At 48.0% G+C, this 27,123-nt stretch overlaps 1 protein-coding gene across 1 annotated transcript in view; it reads right to left on the minus strand.

Moving 5' to 3' along the window:
- The window catches only part of VPS13D (vacuolar protein sorting 13 homolog D), a 265,234-nt gene extending 241,871 nt beyond the window's left edge, over positions 1-23,363 (minus strand). The window contains exons 1-8 of the mRNA XM_088455788.1: positions 23,256-23,363; positions 18,658-18,810; positions 14,343-14,420; positions 12,556-12,746; positions 11,364-11,444; positions 3,446-3,562; positions 2,293-2,397; positions 1,140-1,310 (exon numbers count right to left, since the gene is read on the minus strand). Coding sequence (XP_088311914.1) covers positions 1,140-1,310; positions 2,293-2,397; positions 3,446-3,562; positions 11,364-11,444; positions 12,556-12,746; positions 14,343-14,420; positions 18,658-18,754 — 840 coding nt within the window. The 5' untranslated portion in view covers positions 18,755-18,810; positions 23,256-23,363. The remainder of the gene's footprint in view (positions 1-1,139; positions 1,311-2,292; positions 2,398-3,445; positions 3,563-11,363; positions 11,445-12,555; positions 12,747-14,342; positions 14,421-18,657; positions 18,811-23,255) is intronic.
- Positions 23,364-27,123: the final 3,760 nt, after the last annotated feature.

The raw sequence follows: 27,123 nt of genomic DNA on the forward strand, positions 1-27,123 counted from the left end.
TAAACACAATAACTGAACACCCAGCAAAAATAAAACAAATAGAACAAAATAAAATTCTTATTGTGGCTTTATTAGACTGTAATCCTATGAAAAGATAAAAGATGAAGCACTTCAGAAACTAAAGCTGGGTGCACACTACCCTATATTGTAAACACGTTGGCAGATTCCGACGAAATAACAACTCGTTAATATCGTGCAGTGTGTATGCACTGCATCATATAGTGCGCGCTCCCGTGGGGTCGTCAGCCGCATCACCTGATCTTTTGTACATGCAGCCAAATCAGGGGATGCGGCCGACGATACCATGCAGCAATATGCAGCGGGGGGGTGTTATATTGTGCGGTCGAGCTCCGGAATGCCCATTTTGTACGAACTGCCCGATATGTCGGCCCGTTGGCGGGGGGTAAAACTGGTAAAACTTCAGTTTTAAAAGGGTCGTCCACATTTACGCAAGAGGCTTTCTTTTAAAAGGGAGGTAGTTGAAATCCCGGCCGTCGGGATACTGGTGCTCAGAATGGCGGCGCCGATATCCCATCACCCGTCAGAATCCCCGCGCCGGCAACCCAACGGTAAGTTGTGGGTTTAGGGGGGGGCATTAGGTTTAGGCACTGGGGGGGGTTAAGTTTAGACACTGGGGGGAAGAGGGTTAGGTTTAGTCTGAGGGGAGGGAGGATTAGGAGGGGGCGGGTTAGGATACCTACCGACAGGTGTCGGTACCCTAACCTTGTTGAGATGCCGGCATTGGAATTCTGACTACTGGCATCCCGTAGCCAAACCCTTTTGAACGTGGAGGAAACTTCCCAATGTCATACTTCGTAAGATATATTTATCAGTCACTGTCAAAACCACTGAATGTAATGGCCCCGTTGTGTTTGCAATAAGGTTGACATAGAAGAAATGCCTCTGGTTATAGATGGACAACCCCCTTCCGTATACCCCACCTGACGCATCACATGATGCGAGAGTCATCCCTCTCTGCCTCTGAGCACCGTGTTTGTAAAGACACAACGTGATGATACATAACCTCACTTCATGTTGGGTGAAGTTAGAAATAATCCCTACACCAAAGTCTAAGTCATTTTATGCTCTACTGCAATAATATCGGCAATAAACATGGTTGTAGGTCTTAAAAGGTTTACCTGAGACAGAGTAAGTGGTATAGTCTTGAGACGTATGTCGCACTCAATTCGTGGCCGATGCCGAGATCTGAGTGGCTCTTTAAAACAGTTCCTTTTCAGAAGAGCTGACGTGCACACAGGTTCCAGGATGTACTGATGCTCACGACTCTCCATGCTTTTGTCCATTGCCTCCTAAGGCATCAAAATACAACAAAGCAATGTTATGGAAAAACAAAAACTTACTGACATATACTAATCTCCGAGGACAAAGGAGCACATAATATTACCGATGGGACTCCGGTATCATGCCTAAAGGCAGGGCACTTAGATAGAAAGATTGAGGCTATGCCCTCCTTCTGCTTAACACCCTACCAACAAGAGAGCCACAGGTCAAACAAAAATAAAAAATAAAAAGAGAAACCATAATAGCAACAACCAATGTTCCCCAAGAAAGAAAAAAAAAAACAATAACAAACTGAAAGAATGAACAGATCAAAAAACAACCAGAGATGCAAAAGTAGTCTCACATTTGCCCATCTGGGTGAAACAGCCTCGCCAATAGGAGGTTACGTAGCCAACCATTTCAGATGGGAAGAGAGGCCTCCTGGGAGACCACAAATTGAAGACTACCTCACCCCAGCAGAGGCCAAGATGTGAACTTGGGAAGGGTGCTCAAAGACAATTTGATAGAGGAATTGACTTCAACCTATTCGCAAGGCACAGCTCAATGACAGGAAGACTGACTGGAGGTGGCCGTTCCTTTCTTCAAGCTCTTATCAGAAAAAAAAAAAAGAAGATGATGGCAGGAAAGGACAAAGACCTGTTAATGCGGATTTCGCAGGACAAAATACTGTTGGGTTAAGGCAGAACAAGGGTAAAAACATGTTCCGATTCACAGGCGTCAGGCCAGAGGCAAAAGCTTGAAATTAAGTAGTTTTGCCCACAGTGAAGATCGGGAACTTCTGTTGGCAACTCTGGACTGGAAAGTAGTAATTCTGGAGTTCTATAGAGACCATATACACCCCTGAGGCGCTAGGAATTCAAGACAAAGATCGGGGCCTTTAGCTACAAAACTGATCAAACTGTTTTATCCTCCTTTGGTACCCATCAGGAGGGTCAGAACAGGTACAGAGAAAGTACTAAATGCAGAAATCTACTTTTATGTTATATATACCTGTAGCTCCCCAGGAGGCAGATCACCCAATAAAGTGCTTGTAACATCCCAGTAAATGCTGAAGTCTTCAACTTCCAGCTGTTTCTTCCTCATTAACTTCTCTACCTGCGTAACGGAAATAACCAAGCGATAGAATACATACAGTAACACCTCATCCAGGAGCGTTACACACACACACAAAATATACTTTTAAATGCACAGATTAGGTAAAGAGTTATGTTTAGACTCCTATTTTCTCTGCAAAAAGTTGCATTAAAAAAAAAAAAAAAAAAAGACACAGTTCAATCTCAAACTAAAACACAAAGCAAACAAACCGTAAATCTGTGCAAACAACTGTAATGATCAAAATCCATTCTACTTAGTATTGCGTGAAACATAGGGCCTGATTCAGAGCTGTACAATCATCCGATGATGAATGTACATCTCCGATGGTCAGGGGTCTGAGCCTGCCCAGGACATGTGCAGACTTTTCCTACCATTACACTCGCAGACCCTCCCCCCCCCCCCAAGCTGCAGCGTTTGGGGGGGTGGGGTGGAGCGGGCCGTGGCTGGCTCGTCACCATTCCCGGAAATGGGGGCGTGTCGCCTGTTTTCCGGGAGGGACAAGGCGACGGTCTGCGTCGGCCGATGCAGATTCGTTGCCTCTGAGGTGGCCAGTGCCTAATCAGGATGCATGAAGCTTCAGCACCCGCAGCAAACCGGTCAGGGGTGGTTGCGTCGCTGCTCGCAAATGCAACGAGGTGGTGTCTGACATCTCCTTCTGCATTTACATTATGATGGACGGAATTGTACAGCTGCTTGTGTGCCGACCTGCAACCCGTCCATCTCTGAATCAGGCCCACAGTATTTATAAAAGCAAAGAGGAGGTAATTATAAAAGGCAAGATGTATTACATGTCCAAAAAGTGAGAGAAGAATGCAGGCATGTCCCCCATAAGAGAAACAGACTGTGCCGCTGTTGAAATATAAACTAACCTTGCAATTTTACAGTTTAAGAGTAGAGTATGCTGGGAGTTGTTGTTCCACAACAGAGGGTAAAGCAGAGCATGCGCTAAGGATTTGCTGAGTGTTGGATAAATAGATGTTTTGAAGATTATGAAAGGAAAAGATAAAATGCAAATACTCATCCAACATTCCTTTACACAGTCACTTACCGGCTCACGGCTGGCATTTTGCACCGAAACATTTTTGATGCAGACACCAAATGAAAATGGCTGTAGGGGATTAGTAACTCCATCCTCAAACCTCAAATGGACATCCTGAATTTTCAGCTGACAGCAAACAGACAAACAAATAAATGAGCAATTCTACAGTGATCTCCACAAATAGTCATTCTGTTTTGTTGAAAAGTGAAGATGGGCGGATGAGATGTAACAGGACTGCATGAAATAAGCGGCTTCTCTATGACAGCAAATCATTACTTCTCCTATTTTACTTTATACTACTCCCCCTAGCCAGGAAGAAAGAGGGGGGGGGATCTAAAAGTGGCTGCAGCGTCCACCAGTCAAAAGTTTAAATATAGTGCACATAAACTTGACATGTACACTCTAGAGCAAATTAATACCATCTTGTCATCCACTGACTATCAAATCAGCTCTGGTTGTTTACCGAGAATTTAGGAGTTGCTCACTGGACACTGCCACTTCACACCCCAAGTCATTCATTTGAAGCGATAAACAGTGCAGTCATGTGCTACAAGAACAGCCATGCGTTACGACGCAGCCATGTGTATTACAGTGAACTAGAGAAAGTCCTGAAGAAATTTTTTTTTTAAATCAGCTTTAGGGGGAGATTTAGTTAAGCTTGGATAGAGATAAAGTTGGAGATAAATAGCACCAACCAATCAGCTCCTAACTGTCACGTTACAGGCTGTGTTTGAAAAAATATGAGATATGGTAAGAACTTACCCTTGTTATCTCTATTTCTACGAAGTCCATAGGGTTCCACAGGATACCTTGGGGTATAGGTGTGACGTCAGTCGCAGGGCACCAAAGAGTTAAGCTTTCAGCCTCCCAGGATGCACTAGGTCCCCCTCCTATACCCCGCCCCCGGGCCAAGGCACCTCAGTTAGTTACCAAGCCATAGGCCGGAGGAGGAGAAGGAAGAGAGAGAACAAAGATCTGGACACATACAAGAATCACATTCTCACCAGAGGGAGACGGAAAACCGGTGACCAGAGCAAAGCCCATCTGCAGCACAGGTGCGACAGGGCGGGAGTCCTGTGGAACCCTATGGACTTCGTAGAAATAGAGATAACAAGGGTAAGTTCTTACCATATCTCATATTTTCTACTTCAGGGTCCATAGGGTATCCACAGGATACCTTGGGGATGTCCCAAAGCAGTATCCTTTAAGGGTGGGGACGCTCCTGTGCAGAAAGGAGAATCCGCCGCCCGAAGGAAGCATCCTGAGAGGCGAAGGTGTCAAACCTGTAATACCTCACGAAGGTATGGACAGAAGACCACGTAGCAGCCTTGCAGATCTGAACTGCCGAGGCACCACGTCGAGCTGCCCACGAAGGACCCACAGACCTAGTGGAATGAGCCTTCAGAGAAGGAGGGACCGGTAGGCCTTCATGAAGATAAGCTTCAGAAATAGCCATACGGATCCAGGCTGCCAAAGTTTGCTTTGAAGCAGGCCAACCCTTTTTACGGAAGCCAAAGAGGACAAACAAAGCGTCCGACTTCCTAAACGAAGAAGTGCGGTCAACATAAGTCCTTAAGGCCCGCACAACATCCAAAGAGGCCTCACCCACGGAAAGACCCGGTGAGTTAAAGGCCGGAACAACTATTTCCTCGTTAATATGAAACTGGGAAATAACTTTGGGAAGAAACTCGGGCCGAGTGCGGAGCACTGCCCTGTTCCCATAAAAAACCAAGAAAGGGGGTCTACAAGAAAGAGCCCCTAACTCAGAAACACGTCTGGCCGAAGCAATGGCCAGAAGGAAAACAGTCTTAGCTGTTAGCCATTTAAGATCCACTGAGCCCAGTGGTTCAAACGGCGGTCCTTGGAGAGCCCTCAGGACCACAGCCAAATCCCAAGGCGCCACAGGTGGAACAAAGGGCGGCTGAATGCGGAGAACACCCTGCATAAAGGTGCGCACATCCGGGATTGTAGCAATCCTACGGTGAAACCAGACAGATAGGGCCGAAACCTGTACCTTCAAAGAAGCAAGGCGAAGCCCATGATCTAGTCCCGCTTGCAGGAAGGCGAGAATCCGAGACAGACAAACTCCCGCGGTGCATAACCTCTCGGTCGACACCACTGGAAGAACGTATGCCACACGCGATGGTATATCCTCGCGGAAGACGGTTTCCGAGCTCGTAACATGGTACGCACCACAGAGCTGGAAAACCCCCGGGACCTCAGCATGGCCGTCTCAACAGCCACGCCGTCAAAGACAGCCGAGTCAGGTCCGGGTGAAGGCAAGGACCCTGAGACAGAAGGTCCGGTCGTAGCGGCAACCGCAGAGGAATGTCCACGGACAGACCCTGAAGGTCTGAGAACCAGTGCCGTCTGGGCCACGCGGGAGCTATCAACAGGAGCGTCCCTCCTTCCTGTTTGAATTTCCGGATTACCCGTGGAAGAAGGGAGACCGGAGGGAACAGGTATGCGAACCGGAACGTCCACCGGACAGACAGAGCATCCACCAGAGACGCCCCTTCGTCTCTTGTGCGAGACCCGTACACCGGCAACTTGTTGTTGTGCCGGGACGCCATGAGGTCGATTTCTGGAAGACCCCACCTGTCCACCAGTAGTTGAAAAACGTCCGGGTGCAGGGACCATTCCCCCGGATGAACGTCCTGGCGACTTAGAAAGTCCGCCTCCCAATTGAGCACTCCCGGGATGAAGACCGCTGATATGGCCGGAAGATTGCGCTCCGCCCAAACCAGGATCCGAGAGACCTCTACGAGAGCCGCCCGACTGCGAGTTCCTCCTTGCCTGTTTATGTAGGCCACGGTGGTAGCGTTGTCCGACTGGACCTGCACCGGGCGACCCTGGAGAAACCGCTGTGCCTGCTGGAGAGCATTGAAGACCGCACGGAGTTCCAAGATATTTATTGGAAGCTCCGCTTCTGTCGGCGTCCACCTGCCCTGGAACAAGTGTGGACCCGAAACTGCTCCCCAGCCCCGAAGACTGGCGTCCGTTGTCAACAGGACCCAATTTGGAACCCAGAACGGACGTCCCTTGTTGAGGTGGGTCGTCTGTAACCACCACGTAAGGGACAGGCGAACCTCCTGGGTGAGCACAATCGTCTGGGACTTCAGAGACTGAGTCAGCCCGTTCCACTTGGACAGGATCAGGTGCTGCAGAGGTCTGGAGTGAAACTGGGCGTATTCCACCATGTCGAACACCGACACCATGGAGCCCAGTAACCTCATCGCCGAGTGTAAGGACACCCGGCGGCTGTGCAGACAACTGCGCACCCTTGACTGTAAAGCAGAGATCTTGTCCTCCGTCACGAAGATCCTTTGCTGTCCCGAGTCCAATAAGGCTCCAAGATGCAGAATCCTCCGAGACGGGATTAGAGTGGACTTCTGCCAGTTGATTAGCCAGCCGTGCCGTTGCAGCAGTGCAATGGTCAGGTCCAAGTGGCGTAACAGGAGCTCTGGAGATCCTGCCACCAATAACAGGTCGTCCAAATACGGCAACATGCGGACTCCCTGCAGCCGCAGAGAAGCCGCCATGACCGCCATCACCTTGGTGAAAACACGTGGTGCTGTTGCCAGGCCAAAAGGTAACGCCCGAAACTGGAAGTGGTCGCTGCTGATTGCAAACCTGAGGAACTGTTGATGGCGCCAAAGAATAGGGACATGCAGGTAAGCGTCCTGTATGTCCAATGACACCAAGTAGTCCCCAGGTTCCAGCGCCAGAATGATGGACCGTAGGGTCTCCATCCGAAACTTCGGGACCCGCAAAGACTTGTTGAGTGCTTTGAGGTTGAGAATCGGACGATATGACCCATTGGGTTTCTGTACCAAAAATAGATTTGAATAGAAACCCTGGCCCCTCTGGGAGAATGGAACCGCCACTATAACTCCAGCCTGGAGCATAGTGTGCAATACCTTCCGCAGCTCCGTAGCCTTGTTCCGGTCTGATGGGAGACCCGTGGTGAAGAAGCGAGCCGGGGGTCTGTGCCGGAAGGAGAGGGCGTATCCGTGGGAAACCACCTCCAGAACCCAAGTGTCTGTCGTAGTGGTCGACCAACACTGGGCGAACTGTAGCAGGCGGCCTCCCACCCTGGGATCCCCCAAAGGGAGGCCCGGACCGTCAGGCCGCAGGCTTGCCATCTGGCTTGGGGGCCGGACGTCTGGTACTCCATGCCTGCTTCCGGGGCTTGACCGATTTCTTAGGGCCAGCCTGTCGAGGAAACGACTGTGGTTTGGGCCTGCCCTGGGCCCTAGATGACCGAAAGGACGATGGTCCCGAACCAGAAGGAGCAGCGGCCGACGGGAGACAGGCAGATTTGGCTGCCGCCAGCGTGGCCACAATCTTATCCAGATCCGGACCGAAGAGAACTTCTCCGGTAAACGGCAACGCTTCCAGACCTTTCTTGGAATCTGCGTCCGCCTTCCAGGATCGCAGCCACAAGGTGCGACGAGCAGCTACCGCTGCTGAAGAAATTCTAGACACCAGAGTACTAATGTCTAGAGCCGCCTCGTTGATGTAGGTGGCCGAATCACGGAGATTGCCAATCAACTCCGCCTGATCGGCCGGACAGTCGGATTCAAAAGAAGCCTCTAATGAATCCGCCCAGCGCTCCATCGCTCTGGCAACCCAGCAAATGGCCATAGCCGGCCGTGCTGCCCCCCCAGCAAGGGAATAAGCGGACTTCAGGCAGATTTCTACCTTGCGGTCCGTAGCATCCTTAAGGGAGGACATGGATGGCATCGGCAATGTGGCACTACGGACAAGACGGGTCACGTGAGAATCCACCTGTGGAGGGGATTCCCACTTCGCAAAATAATTATCCGCGAACGGATAAGCCACCGCCAGGCGTCTCTGCAGCTGGTATCTTTTGCCAGGTTGTTTCCACGCCTCCTCTAAATGGTCCACCAACTGACCCGAAAGAGGAAAGACTGTGGCATCGCCCTTCACATCTTTGAAAAAGGCATACTTAGATTTAGCCGCTGGGGGAACTTCGTCCTCAATCACCAAGGCTGTGCGGACCGCCCGAATAAGTCCAGGAATATATACTTTGGACTTAGCATCAGCGTCCTTAGTATGGAGAGGTTCCTGATCGTAAGGATCTAGAATCTCCCCATCATCAGACGTCCCTTCGTCATCCTCATAAGGAGCGGACAGAGACGCCACCGGCCTTTTATGAGACCGCATCACAGACTCCCCTTGCAACACATCCGACAAGTGCTGTACAGAACTCGTCAGGGAGTTAACCCACGCTGGCTCCTGAGAACCCGGGAGCGGGGAAATAGGGAGACTGTGGGGTACCACCAATTGTCGTGGGAACCCCTGCATGGGTGACGACACCACAGACTGCTGGGACAAACCCATCGGAGTAAACGCGGGCTGCGGAGCTAACTGGCCCACTAAAGCTGTTAACGCCTGAGCGAAACAAGCCCAGGGCGGCTCCTGTACCGGTGCTGTAACCGTAATAGGCCGCGCCATGGACAAACACTGCCGGCAAAGGCCCTCCGCGCTACCCTCCCCCTCCGCTAACAGTACTTTGCACGTGGTACACTGTAGCCGGAGGGGAAAATCACTTTCAGACATGATGGCACCACGTATGTGACCTCTCTCACCAATTAAGTATTAAATAGGCGAGAGACCACCCTGCAGCACCGCACCGCAAGGGCTTTAGCAGAAAGAACAGGGACAGTAATAAAGCTGACAGTTTAGAGAAGAAAAGATTACAGGCAGCAGCGCTAGCACAGTCACATACAATGCAGAAAAATAACAATTCCTGCACTAACAGCGCTGATCACTCAACTACACAGACACAGGGCCTGGTAGGACACAGCGCTGCATACACAGACCTGACCACAGCGGAGGAGAGGTATGCGGGGGGACCCAGACCACGATGCTTCCGTCCAGCGCTTCCAGCAGCGTTCACCATGCGTTCTGGAGAAGATGGCCGCCGAGGAGCAGAGAGGAGGCTGGCCTGGGGGAGGAGCGCTGCCACAGGACCAGTCGGCAGCATGCAGAGAGGGCTGTGTGCAGCGGGGGAGGCGCCGGCTGTGAGACAGGGAAGGCGCGCTCCCCTGGCATGCATTTAACCCCTGGGACGCCGCAGCGCTACCGCTCTGCTGCGGTCCGCTGTCCCAGGGGGTAGTGGAAGCGCAGGTTGGTCGCCTGGCTCCACGCTGCAGCCAGTCCCCAGGGAGCCCCCTGCCTGGGGACTTAGGACCATGTGATCAGCGGGGACCCACCGCGGGACCCCGCTGCTTACCTCTGTCCCCCTTGAATCCGGCCATGGTCCGGAGCATCTGGGGTCACCGCTAGCTGTGACCCCAGACGCCCACCAGCATCCCCGGATCAGTACCGGCGTTCTGGTACCGGCGGGGTGTAGGGAAGACAGCATGGACGTCAGGACTGACTGTCCATGCTGTTCATCCAGATGTGCAGCCACAGCTGCATGAAGAATAAGCTTCAGGGGCTCTTCTAGCCCCCACTCCAACAGGTGCACCCGACTCCGGCCGGGCACCAAACTAAACTGAGGTGCCTTGGCCCGGGGGCGGGGTATAGGAGGGGGACCTAGTGCATCCTGGGAGGCTGAAAGCTTAACTCTTTGGTGCCCTGCGACTGACGTCACACCTATACCCCAAGGTATCCTGTGGATACCCTATGGACCCTGAAGTAGAAATGACAGTTAGGAGCTGATTGGTTGGTGCTATTTATCTCCATGCTTTATTAAATCTCCCCCTTAGGACTTTGCAGAGAGCGTGTTTTTGTTCCGGAGCGGAACGTACATAAGTACCGATGGTAGAGTCGCATCTGCACCTGGATCTGAAGGTATGGCATGTTATAAAACAATAATTACTAAGGAAGCACATGAATTGAAAGATGGGGCTCTAATCCTTCAAATCAGGGCGCCCCCAAGTGACAGAATGGGTGAGATCAGGTGCATTACGAGCCCTCTCCCATACCTTGTCTCTAATTGTAAGAGGCCACATCAACCTAAAAGAGGAGACTCCCTGCTTTCAAATAAGTGTGGCCCTGAGTTCATTGACGTGAGACACAGGGAAATATTGCCCCATCACTGGACTTCATACTGATTTCTGCAGGGTACCTCAACACTGAGTGGGTCCTGACTTGTAAAAACGTAAGCTGTGCTTTATTTAGGAGAGGTGGGGCTTAATAACATCACATCCCTGGAATGATGACATCATCAAGCACCCCCTCCCGCCCAGGTCCAAGCAAATATAAAGGGGGAGACTTATGAAAGTTCCGCTCCCATCTGAACTATTGCAGTGCTTATAACAAGTCCTATTATTCCTTGCCAACGAAGGGGTTAAATTAAACAGGAAATAAAACAATAGTAGAAATTATAGGTCACCTGATTCAACACATTGGTGCCAAGAGGACGAACATGAAACACGTACAGCGCTGTTCTCACATGGCAAAACCGAAGGGAGACGGCAGCCTGACCGCCGGGATCGCGTACCCAACCCAGACAGAAGAACTTTATTCTTATTTAAGTTCTCATCTGGTTAGCAGACTTCAAAAAGCCAGTAAACCAGAGGACATCCACATAGAGCCTCTAATAAACATGCGTCACCCACACTCAGAGGTGGCAGCCAACTTGGGGGTCTGAATGAGTATCCCAGCAAGTTACTAGGACCCAGTACTTGTGATTGACACTCATGTATTATGAATATTCAGCGATGTCTCCTGGTCCAAATGAATCAGTATTTACATTACATGGCTATTGTTTGCATTCTCAGCACAGCTGTCCCTGCATCATATAATCAAGCGCTATAAAGTGTGGGGCAAGTTCTAAACGCTTTCATGTAAGTACAATACAATAAATCACCTTCGTCGATCTGGCTACAATTTAAGCGAGAAACGTTTAAATAGATGGGAAACAATCATACAGGATTATCGGTTCACTTACTTCAATGTTGTCTACTATTCTGGTTAAAATAGACGCAGTCACAGAATACCAATAGGACTCCCCCTTCTGCTCCTGTTCGGTCTGTAGCAAAATACAGGAAAAAAAGCTAAACATAATAATAACACCGTACATACAACAGAACAGTACAGACATCAGATGTGATCATTATGCCAGCTCTTCCAATTAACAGAAGCCACAATGTCTGCTGGTTGTGATAGAGCAGCGTTTCTCCAACGTTTCCCCTAATGCATCAACTCATGCTCTGTGAGTCTCCTCAAAGGGGAACCAAAACACCTGCACTGTACTGTAGGTAAAGCCAGAGGATGTAACCATAACCTTATACAGATGTGGACAGATTACCAGTTACTCCAGGGGTCAGGGAAGTTTTTTACCTTTTACCCCAAAATATATTTAGATACGCCGACGTTACCCCCCTTGATTTGAAAGGAAGGAAATCATATAGTAGTGCCCCTATAGTTATGCCCCTGTAGTAGTGCCCCCATATAATGCCCCTGTAGTAGTGCCCCCTTAGTTATGCCCCTGTAGTAGTGCCCCCATAGTTATGCCCCTGTAGTAGTGCCCCCATAGTTATGCCCCTGTAGTAGTGCCCCCATAGTTATGCCCCTGTAGTAGTGCCCCCATAGTTATGCCCCTGTAGTAGTGCCCCCATAGTTATGCCCCTGTAGTAGTGCCCCCATAGTTATGCCCCTGTAGTAGTGCCCCCATAGTTATGCCCCTGTAGTAGTGCCCCCATAGTTATGCCCCTGCAGTAGTGCCCCCTTATAATGCCCCTGTAGTACCGCTTGTACAAAAAAAAAAAAAAAAAACACTTACCTTAATCCCCGCTCCTGCATCTGCCGCCGTCCTGTCCGCCCAGCTGCTCCTCGAACTACGGGAGAGACGTCATGACGTCTCTCCCATAGTGCGCATGGAGAGAGCCGGAAGCTGGAGTTCAGAAGAGAACTCCAGCCTCCGACTAACGCGGTGCTGCAGGGAAGGTGCCGGGCACCCGTTGGTAATATCTCAGCGGGTGTCCAGCTTAGAGCCTCCCTGTGGCACAGCCGGGCATGCATATTATAGAATGATTCATATGCATGCCCGGCTGTCCGTCCATTACCCCCAGAAATTTCATTTTTACCCCATGTGGGGTAATTTACCCCTGTTCCCTGACCACTGGGTTACTCGGACTTACCTTCCATTTTTCTTCCAGCGCCTTCAGCAGAGCTTTTTTGTGAACTTTCTCCAACAACTTTTCCTTCAACTCATCAAAATCTTCTTGTTTATCAGGAGACCCAACTAAGTGAAGTTTGGAAACGGAGATTACCCAAGGATCCAAATGTGGGCGGTAAAAGGGGATCTGGATCCTTATTTTTCCAATGAAACCTAGAGGAAAGACAGCAGCATAACGGGTAGACGTACAGGTAAAATTATAGTCACAGCATTTACACGCATTGCTAGAATGCAGCAATGGCATAAACCTTTCAGCTCATGAACAGCTCATGTACAACAAGCAGGTTTTTTTTCCATAAAATAATGTAAAGACTGGAGTTTCTGTATCATTTTATGAATTATTGCTATGTACTAATAGCACAATGCAGGAGATATCACAGAAATCGCCGGCAGAGTACTAATTAGCGCTGCAGATCGCAGTCTCCATTATTATCAATGGGGACTATGATCTCAGCCTTATTTACCAAACTCCAAAAAGCAAAGCTTTTCAGGGTTAGGTCCTATTATTTTACACCATCTCGAACTGCTTTAAGTCTATAGAGGCTTACGAGCAGGAAACAGATCGTCCAATCTCTCTCCCGCAGCCTCCGTCTGGTGGCGGAATCTCGGACGCTGTGCGTATGCGCGCTGTCAGTCTCCCGCGGAGAAGTCTTTCACAAACCATCTGTTGACCTATTGACAATGTACCATTTGGTGTCTATGTACACATTGTCTATCTTTTTACTATAGATCTATTGATCGGAAACCTTAAGGACGAATGAGGTTTTCCAGCTACTTAATAATAAGTGCTCAGACAAATGCAGCAATCGCCTGCATGATACCAGCCTGACCGTGGACAGTAGCGGAAGTGTTTATATTAGCTGCATTCCACAACCTGTTTATTCTAGTAAAGGTGCTGTACACCTTCTCTTGTAGATGCTCACAAGCGAAAGGGATTTCTATTGCTACTAATAATGAGATGCTCAGAACCAATCGCGTCACTCTAAATGGCAATGAACAACCCTCACTCTCCCCAACCTGTTGAAATACAGGTCCCAGATGAGACCACCCTATTTTCTGTTTTGTAAGTTCCATCGTTGCACATATACATTTAACGACATCGGTGCTGGATTTTTTTGCAAAACAAAAATAAAAACTGTCCCAACATATTGAACATAGAGACCCCACGTACATGTGACATTAGTCAATATTATCTAGACGGAATGTAAAGACTGTTCTTAAAAAACATACTTAAAAACAGCCAATATGCAAGAGCTTTAAAACAATGTGTTTAAAATCCCCATTACTGTGTTGGGGGGTCCACATCATTAGACCCCTGCCATTAACCAAAACAACAAGACTACCAGAAGGGCTCTGCAACTATTTTGTTGTTAATTTCCGCACTATTGTAACAATGTCCCTGATTCAGAGTTAGGAGCAAATAAACAGAAAAAAAAAAAAAAAAAGGTGCAAATAAGGAGCAATTTGCTCCTGGAACAAACCATGTCGTAGTGCAAGAGGTGTAAATTACTTATTTCCTTGCAAGCAGGGGAAAATAATGGCTCAAATACTGGACAGCTTTATTTGTACAATGAAACTTAGAATTAAGTATGGACACCCCCCTCAAAACCATAAATCTCTCTGCACATTTTAAATCTGCCCCCGCCTGCAGTGCAGAATGGTATTACCCAGGTGCAAATTGCTCCTTTTAGATTTGCTCCCAACTCTGAATCAATGTATGAGCTTGAAATCTTTCCCATTCAGCAATACCTGCTTTCACTTCAAACGGTAACTCCAACTCTTTCAGAGCATCTTTCTTTAATGGCAGGTTCTCCAATTCCACTGCACCTATAGACATTAATAGCACTAATTATACAACAACTCTACATGATCTCTGCATTACTGTACTCGCCTTATTACATAACGGCATTGCCACGACTCACAACTTCACAGGGTTAATCCAATACATGAACAATTAATACGATTCATTAGGATGTGCTGAATAACATAATAAAACATAATCACATGAGCACACTGTCAGTTTGTCATATATTATACAATGCTAACTTTACTACTGTAAAACAGATTTTAACACAATCTTACAAATAATATAGGAAAAAGGTTGAGCAATAGCAGTACTAGCATAATCGTAGGCTGTTTACAGGATGAATGAGAAGTAAAATAAGGATTCCCAGACTGCATAGGGCAGGGGTGGGGAACCTTTTTCTGCTGAGGGCCATTTTGATATATATAACATTATGCACGGGCCCGATGCAGGCCACACCCCCTCAGTGTGATGTCACATGGGGGCAGGGCAACAATCACCGGTGATTACAGCAATGCCCGAAGCATCCTGAGGATGCTCCGGGGCGCTGTAAGGGCAGCGGTGTGACCGTCTGAAGCGTCCTAAGGATGCTCCAGGCGGCACTGCTGCATAGATTCTGGCTGCAGGGTGTCATTCTAGGTACCCTGCTAGCCAGATGAGGCAAGCAGTAAAATGCTCAGAGGGCCAGACCAAATGATTCCACAGGTCTTAGACAGCCCCCGGGACTGAGGTTCCCCATCCCTTGCATAAGGGATCTAATAATTGATGAGACTACTGAGAACCCTATTTTTTTTCCAAAAATGTTTGTTATTTTGTTTCTCTTACCTTCTTTTCATTTAAAAGCAAAAAAAAAAACAAAGCCAGCACATAAATCACACATTATTTTGAAAAACAACATGAACGTAGCAAATTTTATTAAAGGTTTTAAAAACTAAACACAGCCTAATGCTGGGCATACACGGCCAGATAAAATGCCTGTCAGACCGACAGACATTTTATCTCGCCGGCTGCCAGCCGCAGATGTCGCCGGCATACACTGTGAGATTTCTCTCACAGTGTATCAGCCCGACATCTCCGCTCCGCCCCCGGGGGAGGAGACATTTCCCTGTTCCTTCCGTAGGAAGGAACACAGGAAATGTCTGTCTGTCGGCCACGCTGGGTATACACTGCCCGATGCGGCCGACAGTTTACCGGGAACTATCGCATTGGACGGGCATGCTGGACAATCCTGCATGCCCGACCGAGCAATATTTAACCCTCGGTCACCCCCCCACATGCTACAATTATTGGGGCGATCTGCCGATATCAGGCGGATCGCCCCGATAATTGTAGCGTGTATAGCCAGCCTTAGTAATGATAAGATGCCTTGCTTATAAGCATTAAACCCTATGTCGGTCATTAGTAACGTAATTGCACTGTGTGTGAATATAAAACTCCCCTCATCCTATGCGTCCACACCTATGGAGTGTATAATGCTCTGCCTAAAGCTGGATCACCGAGCGGTTCAATGGATGCTGCAGACTCTATTCCACAGCATTCAGAGCACCTGGGTAAAGTCCATTCATTTCCATGCTGCACGTTCGCAAACCACTAAGACGCTAACGGCAGACGTTACCTCTATTTCGGCTATTTTGTTTCCCCAGCTATTACAATGCAACTTTGCACTCCATGTAGAAACCCCATAAAAATAGAGACGCCACCCCACCCCCTCCCACTAGACAGTCTAGGAAGGACCCAGGGTACCCCACCCCACCCCACCGCTGCTGCTTTAATTCGGACTAAAGCGATTCAAGAAAGAAGGATTTTTGATGTTATCATATTTAAATTTGTAATAAACGAGGGGTCGGTAGTGTTTTACTGAGACAAACTTAGCGCCTGATTATTATTTATATTTACTATTTCAGTGTAACAGATAGGGGTATTATTAATATATTGGGACTACTAGGATAACAAAGATACTAAAATCTCTTACCATTTCATTACATTGTTTTTGTTTTCTATGTATCTCCAATGAGAACAGGTAGAGGGAGAATTGCTTTGTTATGCTGTATATTAAGCGTCCAAGATATGTCACATCGCATAGTAGGTCTGATTAAGAGATTTACGCTAATGCGATGGCAACTGCGATTTCTCACAGATGGTAAATTGCTAAAAAATGCTGTCTACCAACGCTTACCCAAGCATAGGGACGCACACTGCTGGCTTTTCCTATGCGTCTGACGACGTACAACCACGTAAACATCTAGAGCATCAACGCAGATCGGGCAGCCTGAAGCCTGACCGGTCTCAAACACAGCGTTTCTCCTGACACACTGACAGCAATGGCTAATTTATGTACAGTATGTCTTATAAAAAGACGCTTGAATGGTCTGCGACGCCTGTGTTTCCTTATCCACGCCCCCTACCCGTTACCTCCCCACACCACTGACTACTTACCACTCACTTTAGTAGTGAATTCCCTGTGCAAGCGTAATCACAAACCAATCTCTGGGTGTGCGCAGTACGGCTTTCTCGCATGCGTGTAAAGATCGGCATTGCGCAAAACTCTGAATCAGACCCTGTGTATACCCAGTGTAACACTCAGGACAGCTTACAGTAAGCAGGAGGTTTTTCGGTAATAGGAGTTAATGAAAAAGATTTTAGGAAAACAAGACAACAATAAAGTCTATTATCTAATAGCTTATATACTAATGGCTGTGTTTCAATACATGTTCTAGAGGGCTTTGTCTCAAAAGTTTAGGACGCTGTACATAAGGAATATAAGTGATATTATAATGTCTATGCCAGGCTGAAATGAAAGCACGGGAGTACTATATCAACTAACAAATATGCATTTTCCAGTCTTACAGGTATAATAGAAACCACATGTTTGAAAGTGATCATATCCTTTAAGTCCAAATATATTGCATCTGAAGCCTCTCCTAGGAAGATTTTTTCGGGTTGGGTATGATATCCCAGCAGTCTCTACTGTCAAAATGCCAACAGCGGCATCCTGATGCTCTGAATCCCAGGGGTCGGGTAAGTATACTAACCCTCCTCCCTTCTCTTCCTAACCCTCCCTTCTTGCCAGGGCCGGCTCCAGGAGTCTGAGCACCCTGTGCCGGCCCGTTAGGATGCGCCCTGTAATCGCGCGGGCACGCCTCCTAATGACACTTAGGGGCGTGGCCTATGGTAATGAGGCCACGCCCCTAAGTGTCATTAGGAGGCGTGCTCCAAATAACGTCAGGCTGGGGGTAAAGCCCAGCCCTCCGTCACTGGCTGGGATTCCCCCAGCCCTCTCCAGTCAGTGAATGGATGCAGCACGCATGCACGCGTTGCATCCATTCACACTCCGGAGGTCCGGCACCGCCGCAGAGCTGCGGCTGTGGGGGTCCCCAACCTCCTGATTTGACCACCCACTGAAATCGGGATGTTGGGGAGGGGTGCACCCTCTATGGGTGGCGCCCCTGTGCGACCGCACTGGTCGAACACCCCTAGAGCCGGCCCTACTTCTTGCACCCTAACTCTTCCCACCCAGCATCCTAACCCTCCGCGGTTAGTGTCTAAACCTAAACGTCCCCCTTTAGTGCCTAACCCTAACCCACCCCCCTGTGGTGCCTAACCCTAATCTCCACCCCCCCAAAGCCTAACCCTAACACCACGTGGTGCCTAATACACCCCTTCCCACCTCGCACCCCAGCTAACAGCTAAGGGCACCCCACTTACCTTCGATAGGGAGTGTGTGCTTGTCGGGATTCTGGCGTCGGTATGTAGGCTGGCTTCGGGATTTAGCCGCCTATGTTTAGTCCCAGGTTGGGATTCCGGCGTCGGTGTGTAGGCTGGCTTCGGGATTTAGCCGCCTATGTTTAGTCCCGGGTCGGGATTCCGGCGTCGGTGTGTAGGCTGGCTTCGGGATTTAGCCGCCTATGTTTAGTCCCGGGTCGGGATTCCGGCGTCGGTGTGTAGGCTGGCTTCGGGATTTAGCCGCCTATGTTTAGTCCCGGGTCGGGATTCCGGCGTCGGTGTGTAGGCTGGCGTCGGGATTTAGCCGCCTATGTTTAGTCCCGGGTCGGGATTCCGGCGTCGGTGTGTAGGCTGGCGTCGGGATTTAGCCGCCTATGTTTAGTCCCGGGTCGGGGCATCCCAGCCGTCTGTATTTTTACTACATCCCATTTTTTTTCATGGCTGTGTAGGATTAATGCAATGTAATACATATAATATCAGTAACAACTAGCACTACAATCTTTATATAAGCATAATATGAGCATCCCTCTAGGTTACCTTTCAGCAGTGCTACGGAGAGCTGGTCTGTGTTGAGGTTGTTGACATATTTTCCCAAGTACGTGTTGAGAACCCATGCAACCAAGCCCTCCAACATGGCTGCTGCTGGGCAGGTGAACGCTGTTCAGGGCTTTCCTCCACTCATGCGCTCGCCTAAAGGAGAAGAAAAAGCAAGAGTCAAACACAAATATATGTCTCTATCTATAGCATAACAGATCAGATCCCTCTGTTATTCAGATGGAGCCTTTTCCACATTGCTTGTTAGATCATATTACTGTATAGATCTATGTTACCCATAGACAGAGTAACACAGGAGAAACAGCGATACAGTCCTAGATCACTGACTAATGAGAACGAATGCCTGCTTACACTTACGTGGCGGTCTTGTCACTGCAAGGAGGTGTAGGCTTTCCCAGAGATCCTGTGATTTGGTGGCTAAGCACCAACGACTAATTTAAATTTACTGCAGACTATATGGTAAGTGGGTTACCAGTAAGAAGATGCAAGCTCTGGGACTGGGCCGAGTGGGCACACCAAGCCCCTAGTCCTCATCCTTCTGCAGCTTCACACACCTCCCGGATTCCAGCCAGGGAGCAAAGACAAACTACAGAGCTCTGGTATAGATAACAGCTGTATGGAACAGTCTCTGACGACATGTAAGAGTGCCCAATGCTTTTGGCTTCAACCTGCCTGGGAGCGGTGCTCTGATAAACCTGTGTTTTACATCACACTGACAGACACACGAACAGGAATGCGGGAATGTATACCTGACAATACAAACAAAATACAATTTGTACACACTTATAAAAGGCATCTAGCCATGGAAAATATCTATTGTGGATTTGAAAGGTTTTGTCCATGTAACTATGTGAAAGGAAGACTCAAGATCGCAGCCCTGCTCAACATTCTTTTAAACAACTACTACTTATAAAAGCACAAACACATACAAATTAGCCAGCATCAAGTATAAAGGTCCACCTGCTACTTACAGTACACAAACCGTATACAAATCAGACAATACACACAGCATCCAATGACGCAGGACGGCTTAATGTGCTACGTTACTGGAAGAACTGTATATATACAAATACATGGATAATACATTGCAGTTTCACTCTTGATTAACATCCTGGGAGCAAAGATATTTGTACAGGTACAGATGTGTCCTCATACACCTCTCCTTTTTTGCTAAAATGGCACGACTTACACGCTCCACCGCAGATAGCGAACCCCGTACTTTCTCCTGTATTTGCATCATAGCTGCATACTGAGGCCTGTATTCAATTAGGCTGCGAAAAGTCTGAATCATTTTTGCATGCTTCAATTATCCCCGGATTCAATTTCAAAGACTTTTCGCCCGGTGCGAAAAGTGTTTGAAAAAAAACGGGGATAAGTTTTCGCCATGTTCTACATGGCAAAAAAAAAGTGCAGAATTGGGGTTTAGGGGTGCAGGCTTTTAAAAAAATACCCTGCACCCCTGGGAATAGCCCCTAAAAACGAACTGTGTCAAAAAAAGTAAAAAAAAAAAAATCGGGACACCCCAAAAAAATTATTTTAATTGTGGGGTAAAAAAAAAAATTAAAAATGGGGAACAGTGTTTAAAAATAGCGAAATAGGTTCAGGAGTATTCTGTAAGTATACAGCAGGTGTTTTGTAGAATAGGCTATTAGCGGCAGGTGCATTTTTGCAGAATTTTTAAAAAATTAGTTTAGGGACTTAAAAATATGCTAGCACCCATTTTCATGTACCCCAAATTTGATGGGAACACTTTTAAAAACGAAAAAAAAAAAACCTAAGTGCTCTTCTGCATTACTTCTTCATTGTCAGGAAAAAACACCCGCCGCGGCTATTTAAAAATGCAGAACACATTCTGCAGGGCTAAGCGGGGGTACCCACAGTGATCCCCCATGTCTGGACATCATTAGGGGGGTCCGAGGAAGAATTCCCGAAAATTCCCCTATTTTTCCCGATACTTACCTTTCCGCAGGCTCCAAATTGAATACGGGGATAAAGCGGGCACACGCCCGATACTTTATCCCCAGAAAAGCTCCGATGTGGAGCGAAAAGTCCAGCACAGACTTTTCGCTCCAATATTGATTACGGGCCTAAGTCGCTTATAGTGTCCTATGCACTTAGGAATATTATTTTTCTCATAAAGGAATTAGTATAAAGTTGCAGAGTAACCATAACATATACATATAACAAGTACACGTGCTGCGTTTATACCGACTCCATAGGATTGCATGATGCGAATGCAGTGCGCGACATGGCGTACCTTGGCGGCCGCGGCTAATCGCATGGCATGATGCGTGCGCCAAAGATGCAAAAGGACACATCTGGATTTTGTGAAAAAGAATCTGGCAGAACACATGGCTGGGCGAAGTCTCAAAGTCCATGGCTATTTAGCATGATTTGAGGATAGGTATGTGGACAGATCTGTACGATCAACATTTACACAGACTGGACAATTTAATGACAGCAATAACTCAGCAGACTAAGGCTGGTGTCACGTGGGCGCTTTCCACTACACAGTTAAACTGCAGCAATTAATCCCTCGCAATTGAGATGATTGATTCCTAGGAGCAAAACACAAAGGATGTCACACACTCGGGTGAAACACTGAACTGGTTTATAAAATCTCAACAGTGACCTTTTTATCCAAACCGCTCATTAAAAATGCCCCAACAGAAGACATTACTTTACATGTAGCACTTTACGCGGTGAGCTGAGAGTTGCACCTAGAAATACGCTTCCCATCAATATTCACACAGAAGTCGCCCAACTTCATGCAGACAGGTAACAAAACTGCAGCACACACAGTACACAGGACAGATATCTCCTGGTGTCTCGCACGTGCAGATACCTGTCTAAGGTGCAGTGGGTGACAGGTCTGGTTTACACACCCACAGACACAGACGTAGACTTACATGGAATCTGAAAAAATATCTGGTGTATGCCCTGCTGCAGCTTATTGAGAAGCCAGCCACATAACCCCACACTCCTTATCCCCTGCTCTAGATCAATATCACCTCCACACTACATCAACCCTAATAATCTCATTCTCCTCTTAACTCTGTCCCTCTCTCCAGTTCCCTCTGAAAAGCCAGTTGTGTCTATAATAAACTGGTCCCCGTCCATGAGCACTTCATCTGCAACGCCTTGATTCTCCTTGCCATCACCAAACCCTGGATTTACCCATCTGACACCACTGCTCCTGCAGCTATCTCCTTTGTGGGCCTCACATTCTCTCACACACCCTGGCCTGGAGGTTTTCAGCGTGGTGGTCTTGGGGTCCTGCTAACCTTGGGTCACTCCTACCAAGTCTTACCTTCTGAACCCTCCATCTCATTCTTTCCATTCAACACTAATGACATTTGCCTCTTCCAACTTCTTCGAGTAGCTGTCTTTTATTGTCTCCCTGGCCTTTGTTCAAAACTCCTCCATCACTTGGCTTCCTGGCTCTTAATCTTCAAATGGGCTCTCAAGACCCATTTCTTCCTCAATGCTTTCCAGCGCTCATCCTAACCCACTACTCTATGCTCCTTCCTCACTATCTAGCCCATCTGTGTCACCCCCGTTTGTCTGACCCTCCCCTTAGAATGTAAGCTCTCACGAGCAGGGCCCTCTTCCCTCACGTGCTTCTTCTTGCCTTACTTTTCATTTACAATGGCACCTAAAACTTGGTTACTGACACCCTGCTGCTTATTTAGGTGTTATGCAGCATTGTTTATAAATCATGTACTTGTCTGTACTGTTAATAACTCTTGTCTTGTGTGCTCATTTGTTTCTGTACTTTGTAAGGCGCTGTGGAACCCTTGTGGCGCCATATAAATAAAGGATAATAATAATAATAATAACTCTTTATGCCACTACTGTAATTATCTTACAAACATGCATACAGATGTGTCCTGCTACATCTTTGTTGCGTAAGCGGCAAATCTCGCCACGCATGGCAGGAGGCGTACGCCCACGAGCGGATTCACGCGCTGCGTTCACACAGGCGACTCCTTAGGAATGAATGGTGCAATCGCAGTGCGCGCCATAGCATACTGTAGTGTACCCTACTGCGGGTTACCGCATGGCGCGATGCGTGCGCACGTTTGTAGCGCGATCGGCAAAGATGTAAGAGGATACATTATATATATATATAGCAACAAAGTTCTCTATGAGGACACATCCACACCTCATACTGCACTAATAAGTATCATTATTTAATGCATGTAATCTAATATCTTAGAAGTGTTGCAACTCTGTTCCAAAGTATTAAAATACATAAACATATAAATAAGTAAATAAAAATCTGAGAGTAGTAAATCGCCCTTCAGGTGTAGATGAGAAGCATAGAGAGCAGAGACACTCATACCCAGTGTGATAATGAAAGTAAAAGCACATTTCTCCCCCTGGTAAGGCTGCTGCAATGTGACCCCAGTGACATCCCCTAGGGGGACACCAGCAGTGGTCAGACACCTGTGCACCCCAGGACAGACTCATCATCTGACAGGTCAGGCTGGGTCCCACCTACACCCACTAGTGGGAGTGTCCTCCGGCGCCCCCTCCCCTCCTCCGATACACCTGTCATGTCAGCGGTCATCACTCACCAAGCGGGGGCTACTGGACGGCTGCAGCCATCGCTACCGGGGCCGTGTAGGGCGTAGTGTCCCGACCCAGCAACAAGAGATGCGCACTCAAGCTCCCATGTTGGTACTCCTTGTGAAGCACAGACAGCAGCAGCCACTGACGGGCAGGGTCCTCCTCCAGAGCCGGTGACGATGCCCCACTTCCGGCCGGGGCTGTGGGACCTGACCGGAAATGGGGCATGTGAGTGTAAAGCAGATGGAGAACTGTGTTGTGTTGTTGTGTGGTTTGGAGCTGTCAGCGCGCCCCCTGGCGGCATGTATGTGTAATACTGTGATCAGAGCAGCCACTTGAGGAGAGGGGGGATTGCTATACTGCAAAATAACTTGGCAGGAAATAAATGTGATGAGCCCAGCACACGTTTATAGAATATTTATAGGATTAGTACACTTCTCATTAGTGTTAACATTTAAAAGCATAGGCAATGTGAGTTTTTACTTAAGTTTTAATGTGATCTTCAGTCTGAGGCCAGGCATTACAGTAGTAGCCAAGGGTGTATATAGGGTCCGAGCACCTCTGGCAAATTAAGGGACTGGCGCCCCCTTCCCCCATTGGCAGTTAGTAAATAGACACCGTGGTGGCTGTACGGGCGGCAATCACATGGTTGCCTTGTGTCCTGTGGCACCACGTTGGCTGTCTGGTCCGGACCCGTTTCTGCCCCACGGAGGTACGTCTCACTGTCTGCTCTAAGTTCCTCCCGTGTCCACCAGCCCCGTACAATAGGGACCCAGTCAGAGGGCTGCGACCTGCATATCAGGCGCAGCAAAAGCCCAAACCCCCTCGGCGGGGTCCCTGATGATAGCCGCCGATACGGTAGACTCCGCGCCTCTGCTTAGGGTATTAGGAAATCCTACAAGTTCGATCAACATCCATTCCATCCCGGCAAGAGTTGGGACACAATGGATTGGAGGTAACAGGGAAGGTGGCTAAAAGCATGCATCTCATTGGACTGTCGCTGAAAGAGGTTCCTCACAGAGACACATAGGAGGCCATATTCACACTGAGAAACTACATTTGCCATAGGGATGGTCCAAGTTTCAAAGGTGCAATTGATGGTGTGTATGAAGTCTCACCTTACGATTATGCAGCATCTGTAGACGCTGTGAGTGGGCATCCCAGTCCTTGTACAGTTAGATGCACGGATGTACACCAGGGAAGGACTCTGTAGAGGCATTAGCATAAAGTCGCAGATGCGATTGCAGCAGAAGATGCAAGGGCGGGTGTGACTGCGTCCGAGCCAGAATCCCATAGTGTGCACTATGGTGTTCTGCTTTTACTTTTTCAATTCTACAGACGTGTCCTGGTGTGAGTGAGCCGCCAAGGTCTCGGTGCTAGCGCTTAGTGTTTTTTGCGTCTTAGTCACAATGTGATGTGGCTAAGACGCACCATGTCCCGGCGCTGATTAATCTGATAAGCTGACACTTGTATAATTGTGTGCAACTGAGTGTGTGAACAAAGCATAATGGAACTTGGCGTGGAGAAAAGCTGCGGCCGCTGCATTGTAGCACTTGGTATATAGATTCAGACCCGGTCACGCACAGATATACAAGTGTCGCATATCAAATTACTCAGTCTCATGGTGCGTCTTAAGGTGCCCATACACGGTGCAATAAAGCAGCCGATCCGATGGATTGGTACGATATCGCTGCTATATCGTACCGCGTGTGGGCATCTTACTGCAGGTTAAGTTGATCTGGGGATGCGATGTACGATCCCATGCTGCGCTATGCGAGGGGGAGGGGGGTGCCTCGGGCGTTCGGGCAGCGGATCGCTCCGTGTGTGGGGACCGCCCGATATGTCAGCCGTCAGATCACAAGTCGTGGCGCAAGGTGCCTTTTACACCATGTATGGGCGGCTTTAGAGGCATCACATTGAATCTAAGATGTATTTTTGGGTCAAAAAGATGCAACAAAAACACAAGGCGCTAGCAGACTCGCACGGGACCTGGTGCGCAGAGAGGGGCTGTTTGGCGCAACTGAAGTAACAGTGTATGAGAACACATCTGTACATTGAATTCACCAATTGTGTACACACCACCTGAGTCAGAGATGGACGCATTGTCGATGTCAGACGCAGTGGAGTATATTTTTTTTCTGCCACTGCGAATACGTGCAGCGATGGATTAACGACGGAGGAGGCAGTGAGGATTATTCGCAAAGTGAGTGACAGGTAGACAACGTTTGGAGGAGGTAATGAGGGGTGGCTAGAGAAACACAGGGGTGTCAGGACCGTTTTTTAGTGAGCCGCTGCTAATTCATTCACAGATAGAGCGACCCCGGCGACTTAGGAACTCAGATGTTCGATGTGCAACCGATGTTTTCGATGTTCCTGCTTTTGTACATGTTCTGCAGATATGCGCTGCATGTGGAATGGCAGTCACAACAGGTTTTGCTTCCACCTCTGAAACAGGCCCACTGACCGTTACTCAAACTTTTATTATATGTCCAACTGAGGAGCCCAGTGGGATGGAATACCTTCCAATACTAGGCTTTGCGCTGTTTATATCTGGCATCACGCCATACTTGCCAACTCTCCCTGATTGTCAAGGAGACTCCCTGAAATAGTAGCAATCTCCCTGTCTCCCTGAAGAGTCTAACATCTCCCTGATTGCATCTTACGTTCACTATGTAGCTGTTTGGTTATAAGGCACAATGATCCCTATAGCTACATACAGTTTCTGAAAAGTAACAGTTTGTTGTTGCTTTCACAATCTCAATAAAATGCTTTTTCAAAAGTAGGCAAGTATGCATCATGCTCATTGCTGGATACAGAGCAAGGACACTTAGGGCCCCAATTAGCAACGAGACATAACCGTTCTACAGCCATGGACAAAAGTATTGAGAATGACACAAGTATTGGTTTTCACAAAGTCTGCTGCTTCAGTGTTGGAAAAACACTTGTCCGGAGAAGGAAAGGTGAGCGTTACCATCAGTCCTGTGTCATGCCAACAAAAAAGCATCCTGAGACCATTCAAGTGTGGGGTTGCTTCTCAGCCAAGGGAGTGGGCTCACTCACAATTGTCTATAAAAATAAAGAAGCCATGAATAAAGAATGGTACCAAAACATCCTCCAAGAGCAACTTCTCCCAACAACCCAAGAACAGTTTGGTGATGAACAATGCCTTTTCCAGCATGATGGAGCACCTTGTCATAAGGCAAAAGTGGTAACTAAGTGGCTCGGGGAACAAAACATCAAAATTTTGAGTCCATGGCCAGGAAATTCCCCAGACCTTAATCCCATTGAGAACTTGTGGTTAATCCTCAAGAGGCGGGTGGACAAACAAAAACCCCCAATTCTGGCAAACTCCAAGCAGTGATTAGGCAAGAATGGGCGGCCATCAGTCAGTATGTGGCCCAGAAGTTGATTGACAGCATGCCAGGGCGAACTGCAGAGGTCTTGAAAAAGAAGCGTCAACACTGCAAAATATTGACTCTTTGCATAAACGTAATGTAATTGTTAATAAAAGCCTTTGACACTTATGAAACGCTTGTAATGTTACTTCAGTATACCATTGTAACATCTGACATAAAGGTCTAAAAACACTGAAGCAGCAAACTTTGTGAAAACCAATACCAGTGCCATTCTCATAACTTTTGGCCATGGCTGTAGTATTCGCTAAAGGGGTTATGTCCTCCTCTTAGTATTTAACTGTGGGAGGTTACATGGAGGATAAAACTATTGAATACTTACCTACTTTGCAGAGCACCTTTCCAGGAGCCGCCGAAGAGGACCTGCTGCTCTCATTTTCGAGGGGCGGGGCCAGACTATAGCCGTCATGAGGCCCCACCCCCTTTACAGGAAAACCCCGTGATTCGCGGGTCCATGAGAAGG

Source organism: Taudactylus pleione, unplaced genomic scaffold (assembly GCF_031769625.1).
Source record: "Taudactylus pleione unplaced genomic scaffold, aTauple2 ptg000671l, whole genome shotgun sequence".
Taxonomy (NCBI): domain Eukaryota; kingdom Metazoa; phylum Chordata; class Amphibia; order Anura; family Myobatrachidae; genus Taudactylus; species Taudactylus pleione.